General features: G+C 47.0%; 1 protein-coding gene across 2 annotated transcripts in view; it reads left to right on the top strand.

Annotated features, from left to right (window-relative positions):
* The window catches only part of ADAM33 (ADAM metallopeptidase domain 33), a 105532-nt gene that overhangs the window by 63336 nt on the left and 29186 nt on the right, over nucleotides 1-13010 (top strand). For both annotated transcript variants that reach the window (XM_082236364.1, XM_082236365.1), the window contains exons 6-12: nucleotides 989-1178; nucleotides 2208-2273; nucleotides 4018-4089; nucleotides 6658-6824; nucleotides 7863-7947; nucleotides 9830-9972; nucleotides 12281-12458. In XM_082236364.1, coding sequence (XP_082092490.1) covers nucleotides 989-1178; nucleotides 2208-2273; nucleotides 4018-4089; nucleotides 6658-6824; nucleotides 7863-7947; nucleotides 9830-9972; nucleotides 12281-12458 — 901 coding nt within the window. The remainder of the gene's footprint in view (nucleotides 1-988; nucleotides 1179-2207; nucleotides 2274-4017; nucleotides 4090-6657; nucleotides 6825-7862; nucleotides 7948-9829; nucleotides 9973-12280; nucleotides 12459-13010) is intronic.

Raw genomic sequence — 13010 nt, forward strand, 5'->3', positions numbered from 1 at the left:
CCAACCCCCTGCCAAGCAGGAAACACCATCAGAGCACTCCTGACATATGGTTGTCAAGCCTCTGCTTAAAGACCTCCAAAGAAGGAGACTCCACCACACTCCTTGGCAGCAAATTCCACTGTCAAACAGCTCTTACTGTCAGGAAGTTCTTCCTAATGTTTAGGTGGAATCTTCTTTCTTGTAGTTTGGACCTTAGCAACTTTGGACCTGTTTATCTATGAGATTGCCTTGCTCCGTATGCACCTAGATATGCACAACCGGCACTGTTTATAGGAGCTGCATAACACCTGCACAAGTCACCTTGTGACGTTTCTGTCATGATCACGGCTGTTGTTCTTTTCTTTAAACGGTTTTTAATATTGTGTTTTAATGTTGTAACCTGCCCAGAGGCCTTAGGGTGAGGGGTGGGTGAAGAAGAAGAAGAAGAAGAAGAAGAAGAAGAGGAGGAAGAAGAATTTATACCCCGCCCATCTGGCTGGGTTTCCCCAGCCACTCTGGGTGGCTCCCAACAGAATATTAAAAACACGATAAAACATCAAACATTAAAAACTTTAATAATAATAATAATAATAATAATAATAATAATAATAATAATAATAATAATAGCAGCTGCAGGAGGTTTCATGTCATTGTAAGATGATGATGATGATTTTGAATTGAAATAATTTTTATTTGGTTTTACAAGTATAAAATTATAATAATACAACCGTAGTCATCCATCTTTACAGATCCCTCCCAATCTCTGGACTTCCCACTTTCCCCTCCGTGGGTCCTACTATCAACCTTTTCAACTGCATATTATCCAGTAGTCCATCTTTTATATTACTCCATCATCTCCATAGTATTTGCTAAGTTACAAGTGTTATTGCAACCCTGCTAATGTTTTCATCTGCTTACAGTGGTCTCCAAGATGAATTATAAATTCCCCAGACTCTTTGTTAAAGATGGCGGCTGTTGTTCCAATCGCACTCCTTTGTTCTTCCGCCAGTGGCCTGATCACGCTCAACCACAACGATAGCTACTACCTGAAACCCCCAGCCAGCCCGGACTCTGAGCCTCACGTCGTCTATAGGGCAGAACACCTGCCAATCAAAGGCGGGACCTGTGGGCACGGTGACCAGATGCAAAGCAGCGTAGCCGATATCGCCCGGTCCTTCAAACCGTCTGCACATCAGCGGGTAAGCCTTTGTGCGCGATAAATGGACAGGGCAGCATCCCAGATTTGGAAGCTAACAGGTTTTTGTTCATCTCAAGGATAAGGGAATTGAAGGATAAGGGAATTGAATTGAATTCTAAATTATATTCTGGAAACGTGGGAGATTACAAGTGGTCAAAAATAAATAAATGGATGTACCGTGCTATATTAGAAGCAAAAAAACTTGTTTTGATGAATTGGAAGAGCCGCAAAAAGATTCCATTTGAACACATGGATTGATAATATGGACAGATTAGCTACATACGAATGAATTGCATTTCGTTGCAAATTAAGAATGGATAAATATGAAGAAATCTGGAAGGAATATTTAAGTGATAAGAGGCGGATAGTGGTGGGAAGTAGGGGGAGGAGAGGTGGGGAAATATCATTAAAAAGGTGTAGTCATAGGTATATCAGTGTATTCAAATCTGAATTGTCAAATTGTGTTATTAGTGTTGTTATGGTTTTTGTTGTATGTGTCTTTTGCGGTTGTTGTTTGTATTGAAAAAATGATTAAATATTTTTTTAAAAAAACGAAACCTTTCCAGAGCTCAAGGTGGCTATCCCTAGCTCTCTCCCACCCCACAACAACCCTTTGGGGTAGGTCAGACTGAGAGGCAGTGGCTGGCCAAGGTTGCCCACCAAGCTTCGTGACTGAGCGAGGATTTGAACCCTGGTCTGGCTCCAGGGTCGCGAGTCGCGTCCAGGCTGTGCCAGTAATTCATGGAAATGATTCAACCATATACCAGAAATTTAGGTTAGCACTACCGAAATCCACCTATACCAAAATGAACATTATTTTCCATTGTACTGTAGGTTTTGAAAAATAAAATTTTATTTTACGGTTTCTTGTTAATATTTTGAATGAGACATATCTGAGGACACCAAAATCTTTTCAGTGCTTAGGGCCTCTAAAGGTCTTAATCTGGCCCTGGCGTGGATCACAACAATAGTTGCTTTTCCTTCCTTAATACCTTCCTTCCTGGTGACACTGAGCAAATTTGTCTTTCAGAAACGGAGAGATGCCTGGAGAACCCTGAAATACATGGAGCTCTTCATTGTTGCAGACTACACCCTGGTGAGAATTTTTGCTGTCAGGTTGTTGTTGTTTAGTCGTTTAGTTGTGTCCGACTCTTCGTGACTCCATGGACCAGAGCACGCCAGGCACTCCTGTCTTCCACTGCCTCCCGCAGTTTGGTCAAACTCATGCTGGTAGCTTCGAGAACACTGTCCCACCATCTCATCCTCTGTCGCCCCCTTCTCCTTGTGCCCTCCATCTTTCCCAACATCAGGGTCTTTTCCAGGGAGTCTTCTCTTCTCATGAGGTGGCCAAAGTCTTGGAGCCTCAGCTTCAGGATCTGTCCTTCCAGTGAGCACTCAGGGCTGATTTCCTTCAGAATGGAGAGGTTTGATCTTCTTGCAGTCCATGGGACTCTCAAGAGTCTCCTCCAGCACCAGAATTCAAAAGCATCAATTCTTTGGGAATCAGCCTTCTTTATGGTCCAGCTCTCACTTCCATACATCACATTGCTGTCAGCTAGCATGGGTAGAAAGAGGGTTTTGTACAATTCCTCTGTGAACTGAGTGGTCCAGCCATGCAGAGACTCCAAAACCCACCTTCCCAGCAGCCCAGATCTTGCCAACCTATGTGCCCTTAGCCTGGCTTTCTGGTGCACAATGCTTCATGAGAAGTGGCAAGATACGAGGGTCCACAAATGCATTTTCCAGCTTTCTGCTGGGGAGTGTGTCTTTCCCCCTAGAGATGACCCAGGATTGAGCAGGATCCCTGCTCTCCTGTGCTTGGAGAAACATCAGGACTTCCGGTGGTCCTAGGTAGGAGAGAATGAGGAGAGGTGGTCCTCAATGCTGCACTGAATCTTGGAGATCATTGGAGAGCCAGGGGCTTCATGAAGCTTCCTGAATGCCCAAAGGTCAGGTCAGGTCCAGTGTCCTCTTTCCCCGACCAGATGCCCCTGGCAAGACCACAAGCAGGACAAGTCTTCTGCTGTTGTTGACGTCCACCTGTTCCAATCTGGTCCCTGCCAGATGTTTTGGGCTGCCAGCTCCCATCAGCGATGGCTGGGGATGATGGGAGTTGTAGTCCAGAACTACACCAGGAAAGCACCAGGCACGTGAAGGATGGTCTGGAACGGTCGTTCCCAAAAGTGGGAGGTACTTCTCCCCCAATGGGGCAGTGGGATTGGATCGAATTTGTTGAATGAGTTAAAGTGATTGGTGTCAATTAGATTCTGAATAAGTGTGAATCAGCTGTGACTGCTTTGAATTTTAAAAGTGTGTTTTGAATTTTTTTGTATCCAGGATTCTTGGGGGAATGCTTTGAATGTGTTGTTGTTGTTGTTGCTGCTGTTACTTTCCCTTCATCCAAGGAAGTGGGGTTATTGTACTGTATTGTTTTGTTCTTGTTTTCATCATGTATTTTGTGTTTTTACCTTGTATTTTTATGTTGTGAACCTTCTTGAGGTCTACAGATGAAAGGTGGTATACAAATATAATAATAATTCTTACCAGGTCATGCAAACTGCTATTCTGAATAATGCTTCTTCTAGGGTAGGGGGAACTGGGGGTGAGTTTAAGGAACCAAAGGCTTGATAAAGTTTGGGACCTGCTGGTTTGGATGAAGACAGATCCTTCTGAATTTAAGCGCAGTCATTCTCACATATTCCATGCATCGTGGGGGAAGTAATTCTTCAAAGAGCATCCAGCAGTGTGTGTTAGTTTCGGCTTAAGAAATGTCCCTAAATTTGTTCCTTTGCCTCTCTTTTTCTCCCTTTCCCCTTTCTCTTTCACTGCCTCCTTCCCAGTTTGCATCTCAAAAGCAAAATCTGGGGCACACCAAGCAACGGATCTTGGAGATCGCGAATTACGTAGACAAGGTAATAGAGACAATCAGCAAAACTTGGGTTATCCACAGCTACCTATTCTGAACATCAAGGACATAAGCCCATGAAAAGAGCCCTGGAGCTGGATAGCTCGGTGGGTTAAAGCATGATGCTGACAACGCCAAGGTTGCAGGTTCGATCCCGGAAGGGACAGCTGCATATTCCAGCATTGCAGCATCCTATGATTTGATCAGGATCAGGCCACAACCTTGGCGTTATCAGCACTGCACTCTTACCAGCCGAGCTAATTGAGGACCGCTCCATTCTGAAACCTGAAGAGGTGCTATAAGTCAGCGCAGACCAAGCTGCCCCCAACCTGGTCTCCTCTGGGTGTTTTGCACTATGACTCCCATCAGCCCCACCAATGATCAGGGAGCGGTGGTCAGGTCTGCTGGGAGTGGTAGTCCACAGCAGTGGTGGCTGGTGGAAATCAGACCTGGTAGGGCAGGAGGCAGGGAGTCCGACACTAGGTGGCGCCAGAGGCAATGAGAGCCCAAGTCAAGAAATTATGGTTTAGTCCTCTTCTAAGTTCTACAAGGCTAGTGCAGAGACTATGGAAGGGGAAGCTGGCCGTCTGGGCTGGATGTAAAGGAAAAATTAAGCTGGTGGGGCTGGCACACTGAGATTAGTGGGGCAGGGCCCCAACTGCCCTAGTGGACCAGCCGCCAGTCCCAGGGGGTTGTGGAGGACCATAGGCGTAGGGCCCTCGTATTTACGGGACCGCCTCTCCTGGTCTGCCCCGCAGAGGACCTTAGTTTAGAGGTCCCAGGCCCTAAGGAAGTCAGACTATCCTCCACCAGGCCAGGGCCTTCTCAGTGGTGGCTCTGACCTGGTGGGATGCTCTGTCCCATGAGACCAGGGCCCTGCAGGATTTAACCTCCTTCCGTTGGGCCTGTAAGACAGAGCTATTCTGCCTGGCCTTTAATTTGATTTCAGCCTTCTCTTTTATTTCCCTCCCCTTCCCTCCCCCTCCCCTTTTATGAAGATCACCCGCTCTGAGACCCCACAGCTAATTCTCCCCTGGCCTCCTCGCTGGCCCAAGTAGGACTAATTCAGCCAGCTAGCCCTGGGGATTATCTAATGCTTATTAGATGGATTTTCCCCAAATTGATTTCTGAACTTTGAATTTTATTGTTATTCACGTTTTTATACTGTATTTTCTGCTGCTTCTATAATTAAGTGTTTAAATTTGTTGTTAGCCGCCCTGAGCCCAGTTTTCTGAACCGGGTATAAATAAAAATTTATTATTATTAATTATTATTATTATGCCTGACTTAACTGTGTTGGGGGGCTAACAGCACGCTTATTTATTTCGTATAGTAAAGTTATACACGGCTTGATTTCAAAAAGCAAAACCCCCCAAGCAGCTTACAAAGAGAACAAGGCAATAAAACTATCAGTAAAAACAACTGGAAGCCAGGATATCTGTCAGTTAGAGCATGAGGCTCTTAACCTCATGGTTATGGGTTCGAGTTCCACACTGGACAAAAGACTCCTGCCTTGCAGGGGGTTGGACTAGATGACCCCAGTGGTCCCTTCAAACTCTTATGAACTCTTTAAAACTTGCAAAAGACAAAATCCGCAATAAACTAAGAGCAGATTAAAACATACGCCAACATTCTAAATGTGGGGTTTTTTTTGGGGGGGGGGAGGTTATTGGTTTTAAAATACATATTGCATTTTTACGTGGTGAACCACCCTGCGATCTTCGAACGAAGGGTGGTATACAAATTTAATACAAAGCAATGCTAATAATGTCCAGGGAGGCTTGCCTGAGAAACAAAGAGGCCTTTGAAAAGGGTCCAGAAAGTGTACAGTGAAATTGCCTCAATAGGCGGTGAGTTCCAGAGGTGCTGCCACACTGAAAGATTGATTTCTTACAAATGCAGAGCGGGGTATTATCTGGCACCTGTAACAGGGCCAGCTCTACAGATTGAAGTAACAGTGGACGCTTGGGTTGCGAACGTGATCCGTGCGGGATGCACGTTCGCAGCCTGCAGCGTTCGCAACCGACATCTGCGCATCTGCACACACATGGGTTGCGACGCGGCACTTCTGCGCATTCACAAAGCACGATTTAGCTCTTCTGTGCATGCGCGACCGCTGAAACCTGGAAGTAACCCGTTCCGGTACTTCCGGGTTTTGGTGGGTCTGTAACCCAAAAAAACGCAACCTGAAGCGTCTGTAACCCGAGATATGACTGTAGTCAAGTGGGCAAGGTGATCTTGCAGGTGAACTACGGGTCTGTTACAGTGGTACCTCTAGATCCGTTCTGGAGAATCCGTTCTGGAGCCCCATTCACATCTAGAAGCAAACGTAACTAGTGATGGCATGTCTGCGCACGCGTGCGTCGCTTTTCGCCGCTTCTGCGCACACGTGTGACATCATTTTGAGCGTCTGCGCATGTGCATGCGGCGAAACCCGGAAGTAACGCGCTCCATTATTTCTGGGTTGCCACGGAGCGCAACTCGAACGCACTCAACCCGATTCACATTCAACCCGAGGTATGACTATTATTATTATTATTAACCCTCCTCCTCTCTTCCTGCTCCTCTTCCCCAGTTTTACAGGTCCCTGAATATCAAAGTGGCCCTGATCGGCCTTGAGGTCTGGACCGAGAGGGATCAGTGCAGCTTGAGCAGCGACGCTCACGCCTCGCTCATGTCCTTCTTGCAGTGGAAAAAGTCTCTGAAGGCTCGGAAGAAGCACGACAATGCCCAGCTGCTGACGTGAGTCGTCGTTTCAGAAGCAGCCATCGATAAGCTGGCTCATGCTAGGGGGCAGGTTGTGTGTGTGTGTGTAGGGCATTTCCCCTGCATTTTAATGAAATGATCCACCCATTGTTATTATTTTTTCCAAACCGGTACGTGAACCAAAACGCAGCTATCCTCCAGAATTTGCGCTTCTCTGAATTTTGCAATGCAGTTTTCCATCCGCAGTGTGTGTTGTTATTGATTGCGTTTTCCCATTTATCCTGGGAACTGTAGCTTAACCCTTGTGGATCTACAAATCCCTAGCACCCTTAGCAAACTACAGTTCCCAGTATTCACTGAGGTGGCAAATGGGCTCAGAGGCACACCCACACCACAGATTCAAACCATCCCTTCCCAGGGAATACTGACATTTAAGGTGGAAGAGGTAAGTTTAGGTAAAGGTAAAGGTAAAGGTAAAGGTAAAGGTAAAGGACCCCTGGATGGTTAAGTCCAGTCAAAGGCGACTATGGGGTTGCAGCGCTCATCTTGCTTTCAGGCTGAGGGAGCCAGCGTTTGTCCACAGACAGCTTTCCGGGTCATGTGGCCAGCAGGACTATACCACTTCATAGAATCATAGAATCATAGAATCATAGAGTTGGAAGAGACCACAAGGGCCATCGAGTCCAACCCCCTGCCAAGCAGGAAACACCATCAGAGCACTCCTGACTTCCGTCACAACGGGACACCATGACGGAAGCCAGAGTGCATGGAAACGCCGTTTACCTTCCCACCGCAGTGGTGGGAGTCAGCAGTGACTGGACCTAATGGTCAGGGGTCCCTTTACCTTTACCTTTCTGCGCATGAACTATAATGCCAATTCAATATAAAATCAAAAGTACATACTCCATCTATATGGTGAATGGAATCGTATAACAATAATAGCTATGGAAAGTTAGCTATGGAAAGTCAGAAAGTTATGTAACCACTGCTACTGACTGCATGTTGCAAGAAACCTAAAAAACCGACCCCAGGTCTCTTCCCTCTGTTTCCCCCTTCCCTCTCCTGTCTCCACAGTGGGATGACCTTTGTCGGGACGACCATTGGGATGGCGCCGCTGGAGGGCATGTGCAGTGCGGAAAACTCTGGCGGGGTGAGCATGGTAAGGACAAGATTGTGGCTCCTCCATCCTCCGCTTGCTATCTAGAGCTGTCTTCCACAACCTGGTTGCTGTTTTGGACTACAACTCCCATCAGCTGGCTGGGGCTGATGGGAGTTGTTATGTATTGAGTTGAATAGGATCCAAAATGCAGCAGTCTGATTGGTCCTAGAACAATAGGATTCAGAATGCAGCAGTCTGATTGGTCCTAGAACAATAGGATCCAGAATGCAGCAGTCTGATTGGTCCACAGGAGCCACCCAATCCAGTTCCAGGTGGAAGTGAATCCACAACCTGATTGGCCTACAGGAGAATCCTGGAATTAGCCAATCACACGGGGCCCATTGTGTAAATAATGTATATAAAGCAGACATTCTGGGGGAACTTCCATTCCTCCTCACCACTATGAGCTGAATAAAGAGCATGAAATCCACTCTCGACTCTGAGTATATTTCAGGAGTTGTAGCTTCAAGCGACAGGATGGCAATCTGGTTGGTTGGTGAAAGCTGCTCAACAGCTTCTCCTTCAACTGTGCAAAATTATCCTCTTTCTCCTTGGGAGCAAGAGGCGCTTCGCCTGGCGGGGAAGGAAGAGTCGGGTTCTGCCAGGTGCAACCTCCATTAGCCGCCGGTCTCGGTGTCTTGGGGGTTCCCATCCCAAATCTGCAGGGAAAAGGCCCCAGATATTGGAGAATCTTTGAACTGTAGGGTTGGAAGGGAACCGCAAAGGTCATCTAGTCCAACCCCCTTCAATGCGAGAATCAAAGCTAAAGAACCCCTCCAGTGTCTGCTTAAAAATCGCCAATGAAGGAGAGTCCGCTGAACGTATCGACAAGCATCATTTGGTTTTAGGGGCAGGAACAGGGTAGATTTGGTTTAGTTTGTCTAAAAGGGGTTCTGCAGCCAAACCTGAACCCCTGAAATGTGGCCCTGATTTTGTTTGCATTTCAGGGGGTTGGACTGGATGACCTTTGGGGGCCCCAATCTATGATTCTATGATGTTCTCCTCTCCTTTAGCCTGAAGAGGTTTCCCCTGCATGTGTGTCCCGTCCCCCCGGCTCCTTCGCTGTACAGCTTCCGGCAAATGCTGAAGACCGGTGCCAGATTTATGTATAAGTTAAACATGCTATAGCTTGGGGCCCCACTCCCTTGGCCCCCCCCCCAAAGTTTTTTAAAGGGAATAAAACCTGGACGTCCATTTCCAAAATATAAGATAGAAAACAAATAAACTGAAACCCACATACAGCAACAGTGTTTTGTGTTGTGTAGGCTCCTATTATGCAAGAACAGTGGACACTCAGGTTGTGAACCTGATCCGTACTGGAGGCACGTTCGCAACCAGCAGTGCTCGCAACCCGCAGCGCCGCGTCTGCGCACATGCGGGTTGCGATTCAGCACTTCTGTGCATGCGCAAAGTGTGATTTAGCGCTTCTGCGCATGTGCGGCTGCTGAAACCCGGAAATAACCCATTCCGGTACTTCCGGGTTTCGGCACATCCGTAATCCAAAAAAACGCAACCTGAAGCGTCTGTAACCAGACCCCCACCTGCTAGCCTGCTCCCTAAGATATCACTAATTTGCTCATTTCTGTATATAGGGTGCCTACATTCTGCATGGACTGGTTGCATGGCAGGGGCAACTGGACGTATAAAGGGCCCCATTACCTTCAGTAACTTAGGGCCTCAAACCTAAATCCAGCCCTGCTGAAGACCTACCTTTTCCCCCTCGCTGTGTGTTTTCAGGGAACCCACCCAAAAAATTTCCTGGGATTGTAACCTGTTTTAGTTTTGATTGAATTGTCACAGCCCTGGGACCTCCTGGCGGAGGGCAGGGCATGAATTAGGCGATGATGATAATGAAAATGATGACCACATTCCTCTGTCCCAGGACCATTCGGAACTGCCCATTGGAGCGGCCGCCACCATGGCCCACGAAATTGGCCACAACTTCGGCATGAGCCACGATCCTGAGGGATGCTGCGTTGAGGCCACGGCATCTCAGGGCGGTTGCGTCATGGCTGCTGCTACGGGGTAAGGAGGTTTGGGGCAGGGAAACCAAAGACGAGCTTGTCAAAGCCTCAATGACACACTGGGCAATGCTGTTGTTGTTTACTAATTTAGTCATGTCCGACTCTTCGTGACCCCATGGACCAGAGTACGCCAGGCACTCCTGTCTTCCACGGCCTCCCACAGTTTGGTCAGACTCATGCTGGTAGCTTTGAGAACACTGTCCCACCATCTCATTCTCTGTCGTCCCCTTCTCCTTGTGCCCTCCATCTTTCCCAACATCAGGGTCGTTTCCAGGGAGTCTTCTCTTCTCATGAGGTGGCCAAAGTCTTGGAGCCTCAGCTTCAGAATCTGTCCTTCCAGTGAGCACTCAGGGCTGATTTCCTTCAGAATGGAGAGGTTTGATCTTCTTGCAGTCCATGGGACTCTCAAGAGTCTCCTCCAGCACCAGAATTCAAAAGCATCAATTCTTTGGCGATCAGCCTTCTTGATGGTCCAGCTCTCACTTCCATACATCACTACTGGGTCCAGCTCTCACTTCCATACATCACTACTGGGAAAACCATGGCTTTAACTATATGGACCTTTGTTGGCAAGGTGATGTCTCTGCTTTTTAAGATGCTGTCTAGGTTTGTCATTGCTTTTCTCCCAAGAAGCAGGCGTCTTTTAATTAGATACCCACTTTAAACAGCCATTGCTTCCACCCCACTGGAAGCTGTAATTTGTTAAGAGTGCTGAGAGTTTTTTGGAAACCCCCTATTCCCCTCTCAGAGCTACAATTCCCAGAGTTCCCTATGGAGAGGGATTGATTGTTAAACCACCCTGCGAACTGTATTTCCCTTCCTTTATTTTCCCCGCTGCCATCCCAAATGCCTGCTTTTCCCAGGAGCCAGGGGCACAGCCCCACCAGCCCCAGAAATCAAAGCTGGATTTCTTGCAGCCAGCAAGGATGTGAAAATGGAGACAGATGTACAATGGCGGGAGAAGCGGGGGAGGCAAATCGAGTGCAGTTGTCTTTCGGAAGCAAGCCACATGTTGAGAAACAAGGGTCTTGTTCCGTGTCTGTTGGACGTGTTGAGAGGGGCCAGCACGAAACAGTGAAGCCTTTCTCCTCTCCGGAAAGCGCCCGGCACGAGGCTGTTTATAGACTTAAAGACACGGAGGGTTTGGGGCCCCCAGTGCTTGTGTCCGTGCCGCCGACATTGGCGGCGGGATCAGCTGTCGCACAAAAGAGCCGTTGTCGAGGGGGAAGGAGAAATGTCAAGGAGACCACGGGGCTCGGATTTCAAGGCGTTTCAGGGCACCGAAATAAATCACACGGAGGAAGTCGGTTTTGGAGAGAGGGTTCTGGGCTGGATGGGTGCAGTGGGACAAGGCTTCTTCATGCGCAAGCCGCACATTTGGGCAGAGGCCCTGGCTCCAAGGTAGAGCGTCATCCCAGGAGACTGAGCGCAAGGCAGTGGGGTGTAGTGGTTAGAGCAGTGGGTCCCAAACTTTCCGGTTCCACAAACTCATCCCCTGTGCCCATCCTACCTAAAAGCATTATTCATTTTTCAAAACAAATTTTATTAAGGTTTGTGGAGACAAAAACTTAACATCGCCACTCTGTTTTTAAGAAAACCAAACCAAGACTTTTATCTAGATACAATAAAAACACAAAAAAGGGGTGAGGGAGATAAATAGAGTAGAAAGAGGTTAAAAGAGAAAGATCGCAAAATAAGATTCGGAAAATGAAGAACTTCCGATTCTTCACCTGTCTGCTTTAAAAAAACTATTCCCTTTGTCCAATCAAATCTAACACCCAACAAAGCCACTTTCTGTAAACAAACATTATCTTCAATCCTCAAATCCAGATATCATTATTTCTTTTTCTTTCTCATGCAAAAAAATCTATGAGGAATTTCCAATCTTTAACCAATTTAAAATAAAAAAAACAATATATATAGTTTGCACGTCCCACCACGGAAATTAATAACACAGTAAAACAGTGACAATTTACGGCACAGTTAAAACTGCACAGTTTAACTAATTCAATAAAATGCATGAACTTGATTTATTGATGCCCGCTTTTTGCAATCTGAAAGTCCATTACGCCTCAAGCGCCTCTCTGCTGCTGCTGCTGCTGCTGCTGCTGCTTCTTCTTCTTCTTCTTCTTCTTCTTCTTCTTCTTCTTCTTATTATTATTATTATTATTATTATTATTATTATTATTATTAGTTTTCATCTTGTGTTTTTAAGTTGTGAATCTTTCTGAGATCTATAGAAGAAAGGTGGTATGCAAATTCAATTAATCAATATTGACAGTCGCCCCTCTTTGCCTGTGTCTCTGCAGCCACCCCTTTCCGAAAGTCTTCAGCTCCTGCAGTCGGAAGCAACTGGAGAGCTACTTCCACCGAGGGGGTGGCATGTGTCTTTTCAACATGCCCGACACCAAGGACCTGGTGGTGGGCAAGAAATGCGGCAATGGATTCCTGGAGGATGGCGAGGAATGCGACTGCGGGGAGGTGGAGGTATGTCTTCGCGGCATCAGAATTTCTGAACTGAGAGGTGCTGGGGCCAAATAATAATAATAATTTGTTATTTATACCCCACCCATCTGGATGGGTTTCCCCAGCCACTCTGGGCAGCTTCCAACAGAATATTAAAATACAGTAGTCTATTAAGCATTAAAAGCTTCCCTAAACAGGGCTGCCTTCAGGTGCCTTCTAAAAGTCTGGTAGTTGTTTTTCTCTTTGACATCTGGTGGGAGGGCGTTCCACAGGCGGGTGCCACTACCGAGAAGGCCCTCTGCCTGGTTCCCTGTAACTTGTCTTCTCGCAGTGAGGGAACCGCCAGAAGGCCCTCGGAGCTGGACCTCAGTGTCCAGGCAGAACGATGGGGGTGGAGACGCTCCTTCAGATATACAGTGGTGCCTCGCAAGACGAAATTAATTCGTTCCGCAAGTTTTTTCTTCTTGTGAGTTTTTCGTCTTGCGATGCACGGTTTCCCATAGGAATGCATTGAAAATCAATTAATGCGTTCCTATGGAAACCGCCTTCAGACCAGGTCCGGGGACAGTCTGT

This window comes from Podarcis vaucheri (assembly GCF_965113315.1).
Source record: "Podarcis vaucheri genome assembly, chromosome: 9".
Taxonomy (NCBI): Eukaryota; Metazoa; Chordata; class Lepidosauria; order Squamata; family Lacertidae; genus Podarcis; species Podarcis vaucheri.